The 16,536-nt window shown below is 49.3% G+C and overlaps 1 protein-coding gene across 1 annotated transcript in view; it reads right to left on the reverse strand.

The window, feature by feature from the left end:
* Positions 1-16,536, reverse strand: part of LOC142906523 (KH domain-containing RNA-binding protein QKI-like) — a 43,076-nt gene that overhangs the window by 13,037 nt on the left and 13,503 nt on the right. The window contains exon 2 of the mRNA XM_076054527.1: positions 15,259-15,390. Coding sequence (XP_075910642.1) covers positions 15,259-15,390 — 132 coding nt within the window. The remainder of the gene's footprint in view (positions 1-15,258; positions 15,391-16,536) is intronic.

Genomic DNA, 16,536 nt, shown 5'->3' on the forward strand with positions numbered 1-16,536 from the left:
GCAGAACGTGAAGAACCAGTGGCATCTACATCTGTAGAACGTGAAGAACCAGTGACATTTACATCTACAGAACGTGAAGAACCAGTGGCATCTACATCTGTAGAACATGAAGAACCAGTGGTATCTACATCTGTAGAAGGTGAAGGACCAGTGGCATCTCGACCTGCAGAACGTGAAGAACCAGTGGCATCTACATCTGCAGAACGTGAAGAACCAGTGGCATCTACATCTGCAGAACGTGAAGAACCAGTGGCATCTACATCTGCAGAACATGAAGAACCAGTGGCATCTACATCTGCAGAACGTGATGAACCGGTGGTATCTACATCTACAAAACGTGAAGAAGCAGTGTCATCTACATCTGCAGAACGTGAAGAACCAGTGTCATCTACATCTGCAGAACTTGAAGAACCAGTGGAATCTACATCTGCAGAACGTGAAGAACCAGTGGCATCTACATCTGCAGAACATGAAGAACTAGTGGCATCTACATCTGCAGAACGTGAAGAACCAGTGGCATCTACATCTGCAGAACGTTAAGAACCAGTGGCATCTACATCTACAGAACGTGATGAACCAGTGGCATCTATATCTACAGAACGTGATGAACCAGTGGCATCTACATCTACAGAATGTGAAGAACCAGTGACATCACCATCTGCAGAACGTGAAGAACCAGTGGCATCTACATCTGCAGAACGTGAAGAACCAGTGGCATCCACACCTGCAGAACGTGAAGAACCAATAGCATCTACATCTACAGAACGTGAAGAACCAGTGGCATCTACATCTACAGAACGTGATGAACCAGTGGCATCTACAGAACGTGAAGAACCAGTAGCATCTACATCTACAGAACGTGAAGAACCAGGGCATCTATATCTGTATAACGTTAAGAACCAGTGGCATCTACACCTGCAGAACGTGAAGAACCAGTGGCATCTACATCTACAGAACGTGAAAAACCAGTGGCATCTACATCTACCGAACGTGATGAACCAGTGGCATGTACATCTGTAGAACGTGAAGAACCAGTGGCATCTACATCTGTAGAACATGAAGAACCAGTGGCATCTACATCTGCAGAACGTGAAGAACCAGTGGCATCTACATCTGCAGAACGTGAAGAACCAGTGGCATCTACATCTGCAGAACGTGATGAACCAGTGGCATCTACAACTGCAGAACGTGATGAACCAGTGGCATCTACATCTGTAGAACATGAAGAACCAGTGGCATCTACATCTACAGAACATGAAGAAACAGTGGCATCAACATCTGTATAACGTGAAGAACCAGTGGCATCTACGCCTGCAGAACGTGAAGAACCAATAGCATCTACAGAACGTGAAGAACCAGTGGCATCAACATCTACAGAACGTGATGAACCAGTGGCATCTACATCTGTAGAACGTGAAGAACCAGTGGCATCTACATCTGCAGAACTTGTAGAACCAGTGGCATCTACATCTACAGAAGGTGAAGAACCAGTGGCATCTACAGCTGCAGAACGTGAAGAACCAGTGGCATCTACATCTGCAGAACGTGAAGAACCAGTGGCATCTACATCTGCAGAACGTGAAGAACCAGTGGCATCTACATCTGCAGAACGTGAAGAACCAGTGGCATCTACATCTGCAGAACGTGATGAACCAGTGGCATCTACACCTGCAGAACGTGAAGAACCAGTGGCATCTACATCCGCAGAGAGTGATGAACCAGTGGCATCTACATCTGCAGAACGTGAAGAACCAGTGGCATCTACATCTGCAGAACATGAAGAACCAGTGGCATCTACATCTACAGAACGTGAAGAACCAGTGGCATCTACAGCTGTAGAACGTGAAGAACCAGTGGCATCTACATCTGCAGAACGTGAAGAACCAGTGGCATCTACATCTGTATAACGTGAAGAACCAGTGGCATCTCCACCTGCAGAACGTGAAGAACCAGTGGCATCTGCAGAACGTGAAGAACCAGTGGCATCTACACCTGCAGAACGTGAAGAACCAGTGGCATCTACATCTGCATAACGTGAAGAACCAGTGGCATCTACATCTGCAGAACGTGAAGAACCAGTGGCATCTACATCTGCAGAACGTGAAGAACCAGTGGCATCTACATCTGCAGAACGTGAAGAACCAGTGGCATCTACATCTACAGAACGTGAAGAAGCAGTGGCATCTACATCTGTATAACGTGATGACCCAGTGGCATCTCCACCTGCAGAACGTGAAGAACCAGTGGCATCTACACCTGCAGAACGTGAAGAACCAGTGGCACCTACATCTGCAGAACGTGAAGAACCAGTGGCATCTACATCTGCAGAACGTGAAGAACCAGTGGCATCTACACCTGCAGAACGTGAAGAACCAGTGGCATCTACATCTGCAGAACGTGAAGAACCAGTGGCATCTACATCTGCAGAACGTGAAGAACCAGTGGCATCTACATCTGCAGAACGTGATGAACCAGTGGCATATACATCTGCAGAACGTGAAGAACCAGTCACATCTACATCTGCAGAACGTGATGAACCAGTGGCATCTACATCTTCAGAACATGAAGAACCAGTGGCATCTACATCTACAGAACGTGAAGAACCAGTGGCATCTACATCTGCAGAACGTGAAGAACCAGTGGCATCTACATCTGCAGAACGTGATGAACCAGTGGCATCTACACCTGCAGAACGTGAAGAACCAGTGGCATCCACATCTGCAGAACGTGAAGAACCAGTGGCATCTACACCTGCAGAACGTGAAGAACCAGTGGCATCTACATCTGTAGAACGTGAAGAACCAGTGGCATCTACATCTGCAGAACGTGAAGAACCAGTGGCATCTACATCTGCAGAACGTGATGAACCAGTGGCATCTACATCTGCAGAACGTGAAGAACCAGTGGCATCTACATCTGCAGAACGTGAAGAACCAGTGGCATCTACATCTGCAGAACGTGATGAACCAGTGGCATCTACAACTGCAGAACGTGATGAACCAGTGGCATCTACATCTGTAGAACATGAAGAACCAGTGGCATCTACATCTACAGAACATGAAGAAACAGTGGCATCAACATCTGTATAACGTGAAGAACCAGTGGCATCTACGCCTGCAGAACGTGAAGAACCAATAGCATCTACATCTACAGAACGTGAAGAACCAGTGGCATCAACATCTACAGAACGTGATGAACCAGTGGCATCTACATCTGTAGAACGTGATGAACCAGTGTCATCTACATCTGTAGAACGTGATGAACCAGTGTCATCTACATCTACAGAACGTGATGAACCAGTGGCATCTACATCTGTAGAACATGAATAACCAGTGGCATCTCCATCTGTATAACGTGAAGAACCAGTGGCATCTACACTTGCAGAACGTGAAGAAGCAGTGGCATCTACATCTACAGAAAGTGAAGAACCAGTGGCATCTACATCTACAGAACGTGATGAACCAGTGGCATCTACATCTGTAGAACGTGAAGAACCAGTGGCATCTACATCTGCAGAACTTGTAGAACCAGTGGCATCTACATCTACAGAAGGTGAAGAACCAGTGGCATCTACATCTGCAGAACGTGAAGAACCAGTGGCATCTACATCTGCAGAACGTGAAGAACCAGTGGCATCTACATCTGCAGAACGTGAAGAACCAGTGGCATCTACATCTGCAGAACGTGAAGAACCAGTGGCATCTACATCTGCAGAACGTGATGAACCAGTGGCATCTACACATGCAGAACGTGAAGAACCAGTGGCATCTACATCTGCAGAACGTGATGAACCAGTGGCATCTACATCTGCAGAACGTGAAGAACCAGTGGCATCTACATCTGCAGAACATGAAGAACCAGTGGCATCTACATCTACAGAACGTGAAGAACCAGTGGAATCTACAGCTGTAGAACGTGAAGAACCAGTGGCATCTACATCTGCAGAACGTGAAGAACCAATGGCATCTACATCTACAGAACGTGAAGAACCAGTGGCATCTACATCTGTATAACGTGAAGAACCAGTGGCATCTCCACCTGCAGAACGTGAAGAACCAGTGGCATCTACATCTGCAGAACGTGAAGAACCAGTGGCATCTACACCTGCAGAACGTGAAGAACCAGTGGCATCTACATCTGCATAACGTTAAGAACCAGTGGCATCTACATCTGCAGAACGTGAAGAACCAGTGGCATCTACATCTGCAGAACGTGAAGAACCAGTGGCATCTACATCTGCAGAACGTGAAGAACCAGTGGCATCTACATCTACAGAACGTGAAGAAGCAGTGGCATCTACATCTGTATAACGTGATGACCCAGTGGCATCTCCACCTGCAGAACGTGAAGAACCAGTGGCATCTACACCTGCAGAACGTGAAGAACCGGTGGCATCTACATCTGCAGAACGTGAAGAACCAGTGGCATCTACATCTGCAGAACGTGAAGAACCAGTGGCATCTACACCTGCAGAACGTGAAGAACCAGTGGCATCTACATCTGCAGAACGTGAAGAACCAGTGGCATCTACATCTGCAGAACGTGAAGAACCAGTGGCATCTACATCTGCAGAACGTGATGAACCAGTGGCATATACATCTGCATAATGTGAAGAACCAGTCGCATCTACATCTGCAGAACGTGATGAACCAGTGGCATCTACATCTTCAGAACATGAAGAACCAGTGGCATCTACATCTACAGAACGTGAAGAACCAGTGGCATCTACATCTGCAGAACGTGAAGAACCAGTGGCATCTACATCTGCAGAACGTGATGAACCAGTGGCATCTACACCTGCAGAACGTGAAGAACCAGTGGCATCCACATCTGCAGAACGTGAAGAACCAGTGGCATCTACACCTGCAGAACGTGAAGAACCAGTGGCATCTACATCTGCAGAACGTGAAGAACCAGTGGCATCTACATCTGCAGAACGTGAAGAACCAGTGGCATCTACATCTGCAGAACGTGATGAACCAGTGGCATCTACATCTGCAGAACGTGAAGAACCAGTCGCATCTACATCTGCAGAACGTGATGAACCAGTGGCATCTACATCTTCAGAACATGAAGAACCAGTGGCATCTACATCTGCAGAACGTGAAGAACCAGTGGCATCTACATCTGCAGAACGTGATGAACCAGTGGCATCTACACCTGCAGAACGTGAAGAACCAGTGGCATCTACATCTACAGAACGTGATGAACCAGTGGCATCTACATCTGTAGAACGTGATGAACCAGTGTCATCTACATCTGTAGAACGTGATGAACCAGTGTCATCTACATCTACAGAACGTGATGAACCAGTGGCATCTACATCTGTAGAACATGAATAACCAGTGGCACCTCCATCTGTATAACGTGAAGAACCAGTGGCATCTACACCTGCAGAACGTGAAGAAGCAGTGGCATCTACATCTACAGAAAGTGAAGAACCAGTGGCATCTACATCTACAGAACGTGATGAACCAGTGGCATCTACATCTGTAGAACGTGAAGAACCAGTGGCATCTACATCTACAGAAGTTGTAGAACCAGTGGCATCTACATCTACAGAAGGTGAAGAACCAGTGGCATCTACATCTGCAGAACGTGAAGAACCAGTGGCATCTACATCTGCAGAACGTGAAGAACCAGTGGCATCTACATCTGCAGAACGTGAAGAACCAGTGGCATCTACATCTGCAGAACGTGAAGAACCAGTGGCATCAACATCTGCAGAACGTGATGAACCAGTGGCATCTACACCTGCAGAACGTGAAGAACCAGTGGCATCTACATCTGCAGAACGTGATGAACCAGTGGCATCTACATCTGCAGAACGTGAAGAACCAGTGGCATCTACATCTGCAGAACATGAAGAACCAGTGGCATCTACATCTACAGAACGTGAAGAACCAGTGGCATCTACAGCTGTAGAACGTGAAGAACCAGTGGCATCTACATCTGCAGAACGTGAAGAACCAATGGCATCTACATCTACAGAACGTGAAGAACCAGTGGCATCTACATCTGTATAACGTGAAGAACCAGTGGCATCTCCACCTGCAGAACGTGAAGAACCAGTGACATCTACATCTGCAGAACGTGAAGAACCAGTGGCATCTACACCTGCAGAACGTGAAGAACCAGTGGCATCTACATCTGCATAACGTGAAGAACCAGTGGCATCTACATCTGCAGAACGTGAAGAACCAGTGGCATCTACATCTGCAGAACGTGAAGAACCAGTGGCATCTACATCTGCAGAACGTGAAGAACCAGTGGCATCTACATCTACAGAACGTGAAGAAGCAGTGGCATCTACATCTGTATAACGTGATGACCCAGTGGCATCTCCACCTGCAGAACGTGAAGAACCAGTGGCATCTACATCTGCAGAACGTGAAGAACCAGTGGCATCTACACCTGCAGAACGTGAAGAACCAGTGGCATCTACATCTGCAGAACGTGAAGAACCAGTGGCATCTACATCTGCAGAACGTGAAGAACCAGTGGCATCTACATCTGCAGAACGTGATGAACCAGTGGCATATACATCTGCAGAACGTGAAGAACCAGTCGCATCTACATCTGCAGAACGTGATGAACCAGTGGCATCTACATCTTCAGAACATGAAGAACCAGTGGCATCTACATCTACAGAACGTGAAGAACCAGTGGCATCTACATCTGCAGAACGTGAAGAACCAGTGGCATCTACATCTGCAGAACGTGATGAACCAGTGGCATCTACACCTGCAGAACGTGAAGAACCAGTGGCATCCACATCTGCAGAACGTGAAGAACCAGTGGCATCTACACCTGCAGAACGTGAAGAACCAGTGGCATCTACATCTGCAGAACGTGAAGAACCAGTGGCATCTACATCTGCAGAACGTGAAGAACCAGTGGCATCTACATCTGCAGAACGTGATGAACCAGTGGCATCTACATCTGCAGAACGTGAAGAACCAGTCGCATCTACATCTGCAGAACGTGATGAACCAGTGGCATCTACATCTTCAGAACATTAAGAACCAGTGGCATCTACATCTACAGAACGTGAAGAACCAGTGGCATCTACATCTGCAGAACATGAAGAACCAGTGGCATCTACATCTGCAGAACGTGATGAACCAGTGGCATCTACACCTGCAGAACGTGAAGAACCAGTGGCATCTACATCTGCAGAACGTGATGAACCAGTGGCATCTACATTTGCAGAACGTGAAGAACCAGTGGCATCTACATCTGCAGAACATGAAGAACCAGTGGCATCTCCACCTGCAGAACGTGAAGAACCAGTGGCATCTACATCTGCAGAACGTGATGAACCAGTGGCATCTACAACTGCAGAACGTGAAGAACCAGTGGCATCTACATCTGCAGAACGTGATGAACCAATGGCATCTACATCTACAGAACGTGAAGAACCAGTGGCATCTACATCTGTATAACGTGAAGAACCAGTGGCATCTCCACATGCAGAACGTGAAGAACCAGTGGCATCTACATCTGCAGAACGTGAAGAACCAGTGGCATCTACATCTGCAGAACGTGAAGAACCAGTGGCATCTACACCTGCAGAACGTGAAGAACCAGTGGCATCTACATCTGCATAACGTGAAGAACCAGTGGCATCTACACCTGCAGAACGTGAAGAACCAGTGGCATCTACATCTGCAGAACGTGAAGAACCAGTGGCATCGACATCTGCAGAACGTGAAGAACCAGTGGCATCTACATCTGCAGAACGTGAAGAACCAGTGGCATCTACATCTGCAGAACGTGAAGAAGCAATGGCATCTACATCTACAGAACGTGAAGAACCAGTGGCATCTACATCTGTATAACGTGAAGAACCAGTGGCATCTCCACCTGCAGAACGTGAAGAACCAGTGGCATCTACATCTGCAGAACGTGAAGAACCAGTGGCATCTACATCTGCAGAACGTGAAGAACCAGTGGCATCTACACCTGCAGAACGTGAAGAACCAGTGGCATCTACATCTGCATAACGTGAAGAACCAGTGGCATCTACATCTGCAGAACGTGAAGAACCAGTGGCATCTACATCTGCAGAACGTGAAGAACCAGTGGCATCTACACCTGCAGAACGTGAAGAACCAGTGGCATGTACATTTGCAGAACGTGAAGAACCAGTGGCATCTACATCTGCAGAACATGAAGAACCAGTGGCATCTACATCTGCAGAACGTGAAAAACCAGTGGCATCTACATCTGCAGAACGTGATGAACCAGTGGCATCTACATCTGCAGAACGTGAAGAACCAGTCGCATCTACATCTGCAGAACGTGATGAACCAGTGGCATCTACATCTGCAGAACGTGAAGAACCAGTGGCATCTACATCTGCAGAACGTGAAGAACCAGTGGCATCTACACCTGCAGAACGTGAAGAACCAGTGGCATCTACATCTGCAGAACGTGAAGAACCAGTGGCATCTACATCTGCAGAACGTGATGAACCAGTGGCATCTACACCTGCAGAACGTGAAGAACCAGTGGCATCTACATCTGCAGAACGTGAAGAACCAGTGGCATCTACACCTGCAGAACGTGAAGAACCAGTGGCATCTACATCTGCAGAACGTGAAGAACCAGTGGCATCTACATCTGCAGAACGTGAAGAACCAGTGGCATCTACATCTGCAGAACGTGATGAACCAGTGGCATCTACACCTGCAGAACGTGAAGAAACAGTGGCATCTACATCTGTAAAAAGGGATGAACCAGTGGCATCTACATCTGCAGAACGTGAAGAACCAGTGGCATCTACATCTGCAGAACATGAAGAACCACTGGCATCTACATCTGTATAACGTGAAGAACCAGTGGCATCTCCACCTGCAGAACGTGAAGAACCAGTGGCATCTACATCTACAGAACGTGATGAACCAGTGGCATCTACATCTACAGAACGTGAAGAACCAGTGGCATCTACACCTGCAGAACGTGAAGAAGCAGTGGCATCTACATCTACAGAAAGTGAAGAACCAGTGGCATCTACATCTACAGAACGTGATGAACCAGTGGCATCTACATCTGTAGAACGTGAAGAACCAGTGGCATCTACATCTGTAGAACGTGAAGAACCAGTGGCATCTACATCTGCAGAACTTGTAGAACCAGTGGCATCTACATCTACAGAAGGTGAAGAACCAGTGGCATCTACATCTGCAGAACGTGAAGAACCAGTGGCATCTACATCTGCAGAACGTGAAGAACCAGTGGCATCTACACCTGCAGAACGTGAAGAACCAGTGGCATCTACATCTGCAGAACGTGAAGAACCAGTGGCATCTACATCTGCAGAACGTGATGAACCAGTGGCATCTACACCTGCAGAACGTGAAGAACCAGTGGCATCTACATCTGCAGAACGTTATGAACCAGTGGCATCTACATCTGCAGAACGTGAAGAACCAGTGGCATCTACATCTACAGAACGTGAAGAACCAGTGGCATCTACATCTGCAGAACATGAAGAACCAGTGGCATCTACATCTGCCGAACGTGAAGAACCAATGGCATCTACATCTACAGAACATGAAGAACCAGTGGCATCTACATCTGTGTAACGTGAAGAACCAGTGGCATCTCAACCTGCAGAACGTGAAGAACCAGTGGCATCTACATCTGCAGAACGTGAAGAACCAGTGGCATCTACATCTGCAGAACGTGAAGAACCAGTGGCATCTACACCTGCAGAACGTGAAGAACCAGTGGCATCTACATCTGCATAACGTGAAGAACCAGTGGCATCTACATCTGCAGAACGTGAAGAACAAGTGGCATCTACATCTGCAGAACGTGAAGAACCAGTGGCATCTAAATCTGCAGAACGTTAAGAACCAGTGGCATCTACATCTACAGAACGTGAAGAAGCAGTGGCATCTACATCTGTATAACGTGAAGAACCAGTGGCATCTCCACCTGCAGAACGTGAAGAACCAGTGGCATCTACACCTGCAGAACGTGAAGAACCAGTGGCATGTACATTTGCAGAACATGAAGAACCAGTGGCATCTACATCTGCAGAACATGAAGAACCAGTGGCATCTACATCTGCAGAACGTGAAAAACCAGTGGCATCTACATCTGCAGAACGTGATGAACCAGTGGCATCTACATCTGCAGAACGTGAAGAACCAGTCGCATCTACATCTGCAGAACGTGATGAACCAGTGGCATCTACATCTACAGAACGTGAAGAACCAGTGGCATCTACATCTGCAGAACGTGAAGAACCAGTGGCATCTACATCTGCAGAACGTGAAGAACCAGTGGCATCTACATCTGCAGAACGTGAAGAACCAGTGGCATCTGCACCTGCAGAACGTGAAGAACCAGTGGCATCTACATCTGCAGAACGTGATGAACCAGTGGCATCTACATCTGCAGAACGTGAAGAACCAGTGGCATCTACATCTGCAGAACGTGATGAACCAGTGGCATCTACACCTGCAGAACGTGAAGAAACAGTGGCATCTACATCTGCAAAACGTGATGAACCAGTGGCATCTACATCTGCAGAACGTGAAGAACCAGTGGCATCTACATCTGCAGAACATGAAGAACCAGTGGCATCTACATCTGTATAACGTGAAGAACCAGTGGCATCTCCACCTGCAGAACGTGAAGAACCAGTGGCATCTACATCTGCAGAACGTGAAGAACCAGTGGCATCTACATCTGCAGAACGTGAAGAACCAGTGGCATCTCCACCTGCATAACGTGAAGAACCAGTGGCATCGACATCTGCAGAACGTGAAGAACCAGTGGCATCTACATCTGCAGAATGTGAAGAACCAGTGGCATCTACACCTGCAGAACGTGAAGAACCAGTGGCATCGACATCTGCAGAACGCAAAGAACCAGTGGCATCTACATCTGCAGAACGTGAATAACCAGTGGCATCTACATCTGCAGAACGTGAGGAAGCAATGGCATCTACATCTACAGAACGTGAAGAACCAGTGGCATCTACATCTGTATAACGTGAAGAACCAGTGGCATCTCCACCTGCAGAACGTGAAGAACCAGTGGCATCTACATCTGCAGAACGTGAAGAACCAGTGGCATCTACATCTGCAGAACGTGAAGAACCAGTGGCATCTACACCTGCAGAACGTGAAGAACCAGTGGCATCTACATCTGCATAACGTGAAGAACCAGTGGCATCTACATCTGCAGAACGTGAAGAACCAGTGGCATCTACATCTGCAGAACGTGAAGAACCAGTGGCATCTACACCTGCAGAACGTGAAGAACCAGTGGCATGTACATTTGCAGAACGTGAAGAACCAGTGGCATCTACATCTGCAGAACATGAAGAACCAGTGGCATCTACATCTGCAGAACGTGAAGAAGCAATGGCATCTACATCTACAGAACGTGAAGAACCAGTGGCATCTACATCTGTATAACGTGAAGAACCAGTGGCATCTCCACCTGCAGAACGTGAAGAACCAGTGGCATCTACATCTGCAGAACGTGAAGAACCAGTGGCATCTACATCTGCAGAACGTGAAGAACCAGTGGCATCTACACCTGCAGAACGTGAAGAACCAGTGGCATCTACATCTGCATAACGTGAAGAACCAGTGGCATCTACATCTGCAGAACGTGAAGAACCAGTGGCATCTACATCTGCAGAACGTGAAGAACCAGTGGCATCTACACCTGCAGAACGTGAAGAACCAGTGGCATCTACATCTGCAGAACGTGAAGAACCAGTGGCATCTACATCTGCAGAACATGAAGAACTAGTGGCATCTACATCTGCAGAACGTGAAAAACCAGTGGCATCTACATCTGCAGAACGTGATGAACCAGTGGCATCTACATCTGCAGAACGTGAAGAACCAGTCGCATCTACATCTGTAGAAGGTGAAGAACCAGTCGCAGCTGCATCTGTAGAACGTGAAGAACCAGTGGCATCTACATCTGCAGAACGTGAAGAACCAGTGGCATCTACATCTGTAGAACGTGAAGAACCAGTCGCATCTGTAGAACGTGAAGAACCAGTGGCATCTACACCTGCAGAACGTGAAGAACCAGTGGCATCTACATCTGCAGAACATGAAGAACCAGTGGCATCTACATCTGCAGAACGTGAAGAACCAGTGGCATCTACATCTACAGGACATGAAGAACCAGCAGTATCTACGTTTGTAGAACGTGGAGAACCAGTGGCATCTACATCTGTAGAACGTGAAGAACCAGTGGCATCTACATCTGTAGAACGTGAAGAACCAGTGGCATCTACATCTGTAGAACGTGAAGAACCAGTGGCATCTACATCTGTAGAACGTGAAGAACCAGTGGCATCTACATCTGTAGAACGTGAAGAACCAGTGGCATCTACATCTGCAAAACGTCAAGAACCAGTGGCATCTACATCTGCAGAACGTGAAGAACCAGTGGTATCTACAGTGAGGGAAAAAAAGCATTTGATCCCCTGCTGATTTTGTACATTTGCCCACTGACAAAGTCTATAATGATCAGTCTATAATTTTAATGGTAGGTTTATTTGAACATTGAGACACAAAATAACAACAACAAAATCCAGAAAAAAACGCATGTCAAAAATGTTATAAATTGATTTGCATTTTAATGAGGGAAATAAGTATTTGACCCCCTCTCAATCAGAAAGATTTCTGGCTCCCAGGTGTCTTTTATACAGGTAACGAGCTGAGATTAGGAGCACACTCTTTAAGGGAGTGCTCCTAATCTAAGCTTGTTACCTGTATAGAAGACACCTGTCCACAGAAGCAATCAATCAATCAGATTCCAAACTCTCCACCATGGCCAAGACCAAAGGAAACTCTACAAGGATTTCAGGGACAAGATTGTAGACCTACACAAGGCTGGAATGGGCTACAAGACCATTGCCAAGCAGCTTGGTGAGAAGGTGACAACAGTTGGTGCGATTATTCGCAAATAGAAGAAACATAAAATAACTGTCAATCTCCCTTGGCCTGGGGTTCCATGCAGGATCTCACCTCGTGGAGTTGCAATGATCATGAGAACGGTGAGGAATCAGCCCAGAACTACACGGGAGGATCTTGTCAATGATCAAGGCAGCTGGGACCATAGTCACCAAAAAAACAATTGGTAACACACTACGCCGTGAAGGACTGAAATCCTGCAGCGCCCGCAAGGTCCCCCTGCTCAAGAAAGCACATATACTTGCCCGTCTGAAGTTTGCCAATGAACATCTGAATGATTCAGAGAACAACTGAGTGAAAGTGTTGTGGTCATATGAGACCAAAATGGAGCTCTTTGGCATCAACTCAACTCGCCATGTTTGGAGGAGGAGGAATGCTACCTATGACCCCAAGAACACCATCCCCACCGTCAACCATGGAGGTGGAAACATTGTGCTTTGGGGGTGTTTTTCTGCTAAGGGGACAGGACAACTTCACCGCATCAAAGGGACGATGGACGGGGCCATGTACCATCAAATCTTGGGTGAGAACCTCCTTCCCTCAGCCAGGGCATTGAAAATGGGTCGTGGATAGGTATTCCAGCATGACAATGACCCAAAACACACGGCCAAGGCAACAAAGGAGTGGCTCAAGAAGAAGCACATTAAAGTCCTGGAGTGGCCTAGCCAGTCTCCAGACCTTAATCCCATAGAAAATCTGTGGAGGGAGCTGAAGGTTCGAGTTGCCAAACGTCAGCCTCGAAACCTTAATGACTTGGAGAAGATCTGCAAAGAGGAGTGGGACAGAATCCCTCCTGAGATGTGTGCAAACCTGGTGGCCAACTACAAGAAACATCTGACCTCTGTGATTGCCAACAAGGGTTTTGCCACCAAGTACTAAGTCATGTTTTGCAGAGGGGTCAAATACTTATTTCCCTCATTAAAATGCAAATCAATTTATAACATTTTTGACATGCGTTTTTCTGGATTTTTGTTGTTGTTATTCTGTCTCTCACTGTTCAAATAAACCTACCATTAAAATTATAGACTGATCATTTCTTCGTCAGTGGGCAAACGTACAAAATCAGCAGGGGATCAAATACTTTTTTCCCTCACTGTACATCTGAAGAACATAAAGAACCATCGGTATCTACATCTACAGGAAATTCTGCAACTTTTAAAGCCATTCCCCGTGTTTAGTGTGCACGCCGTACAACGCGTTTGGAATCGACAGGAGTGAAATCGACTTACGAACACAGAACCCGACTCATTCGTAAGTACAGGGAGTCCCTGTACATACATAGAACGGAGGAGGAGAGAGAGGGAGGGAGGAGGGGAGGGAGGGGAGGGGAGGGAGAGAGGTAGGGAGGGGAGGGGAGGGGAAGGAGGGAGGGAGGGGAAGGAGGGAGGAGGGGAGAGAGAGAGGGAGGGAGGGAGGGAGGGAGGGAGGGGAGGGGAGGGAGGAGGGGAGGGGAGGGAGGGAGGGAGGGAGGAGGGGAGGGGAGGGAGGGAGGGAGGGAGGGAGGGAGGGAGGAGGGGAGGGGAGGGAGGGAGGGAGGGAGGGGAGGTAGGGAGGGAGGGAGGGGAGGGAGGGAGGGAGGGGAGGGAGGGAGGGAGGGAGGGAGGGAGGGAGGGAGGGAGGGAGGGAGGGAGGGGAAGGAGGGAGGGAGGGAGGGAGGGAGGGAGAGGAGGGGAGGAGGGAGGGAGGGAGGGGAGGGAGGAAGGAGGGGAGGGGAGGGAGGGAGGGAGGGAGGGAGGGAGGGAGGGAGGGAGGGAGGGAGGGAGGGAGGGGAGGGAGGGAGAGAGGGAGGGAGGGAGGGAGGGGAGGAGGGGAGGGGAGGGAGGGAGGGAGAGAGGGGAGGGAGGGAGGGGAAGGAGGGAGGGAGGAGGGGAGAGAGAGAGAGGGAGGGAGGGAGGGAGGGAGGGAGGAGGGGAGGGGAGGGAGGGAGGGAGGAGGGAGGGAGGGAGGGGAAGGAGGGAGGGAGGAGGGGAGAGAGGGAGGGAGGAGGGAGGGAGGGAGGGAGGGGAGGGAGGGAGGGAGGGAGGGAGGGAGGGAGGGAGGGAGGGGAGGGAGGGGAGGGAGGAGGGGAGGGGAGGGAGGGAGGGAGGGAGGGAGGGAGGGAGGGGGGGAGGGAGGGAGGGAGGGAGGGAGGGAGGGAGGGGAGGAGGGAGGGAGGGGAGGGAGGGAGGGAGGGAGGGGAGGGGGAGGGAGGGAGGGAGGGAGGGAGGGAGGGAGGGAGGGAGGGAGGGGGGAGGGGGGGGGAGGGGGGAGGGAGGGGGGGGAGGGAGGGGGCTGACGGGCTGGCTGCAGTCTTTACAGGGCCGAGAAGACGCATCCTGCAGCTGGACGGGGCTCCCCTTGGGCTCCGGCAGGAGGAGGACGCGGGGGCGGCCCAGGCCACCGCCGTTGAGCGATTCGCCGTACATGTCGGCCCTCACCCTCGTGATCTCTGCACAGACGCACAGACACACACAGACACGCACAGACACACACAGACACACACAGACACGCACAGACACACACAGACACACACAGACACACAGACACACACAGACACACGGACACAGACACACGCAGAGAGAGACAGACAAGGAGGTTAATACACAAACAAGACTCACAGAGACCCATAGACTCACACACAGAGACCCACAGACTCACACAGAGACCCACAGACTCACACAGAGACTCACAGACTCACACGGAGACCCACAGACGCACACAGAGACCCACAGACTCACACAGAGAACCACAGACTCAAACAGAGACCCACAGACTCACACAGAGACCCACAGACTCACACAGAGACCCACAGACTCACACAGAGACCCACAGACTCACACAGAGACCCACAGACTCACACAGAGACCCACAGACTCACACAGAGACCCACTGGGCAGTTGGAGGCACTCGCTCTCCACTCTCTCCACAACTGCCCCATCACCGATTGGGAGTTGTGGGGGTGGAGTGTCCGATGGTACAAAATACCCAGGCAGGTGCTTAGTTTTGGTGGGGCTGATGGTAAGGCCCCACCTCTTAGTGGCACGCTCCAGTCTCAGCAGCAGCGTCTCCAACTCCTCCTCTGAATAAGCCGCTATTACCCAATCATCAACATACATAACGTGGTTGAGCAACAGGGAGCCATCCCTTGACCGCACCCGGGCATCGATCAGCCTCCCATTCTATCTGTACCAAATGTAGATTCCCCCGGTACAGCTATTGAAGGCTTCACAAACTACGTGGTCAAAATAGATGTTAAATAATGTGGGAGCCAGAGGACATCCCTGTCGCACCCCAAGGTGTACAGGGAATGGCTCTGACTCCCGGCCACGTAGTTTTACCCGGGCCCGCTCACCATCATGAAGGTCCTTAATGATCGTGAGCAGAGGGTCAGGGACTCCAAAAGCACGAAGAACAACCCAGAGCCCAGGCCTACTGATGGTATCATAGGCCTTGACCAGGTCAATAAAGCAGAGATGTAGGTCTTGTTGGAATTCCCTACACCTCTGCTGTAGCAGACGGACAGAAAATATGGCATCTGTGCAGGACCGCCCTTTCCTGAAACCACATTGGGGCTCCGTAAGCCTCTCCCCAGCGT

The sequence above is a fragment of the Petromyzon marinus genome, chromosome 66 (genome assembly GCF_048934315.1).
Source record: "Petromyzon marinus isolate PM22_M1 ecotype Great Lakes invasive population chromosome 66, UKy_Petmar_22M1.pri1.0, whole genome shotgun sequence".
NCBI classification, from domain to species: Eukaryota; Metazoa; Chordata; class Hyperoartia; order Petromyzontiformes; family Petromyzontidae; genus Petromyzon; species Petromyzon marinus.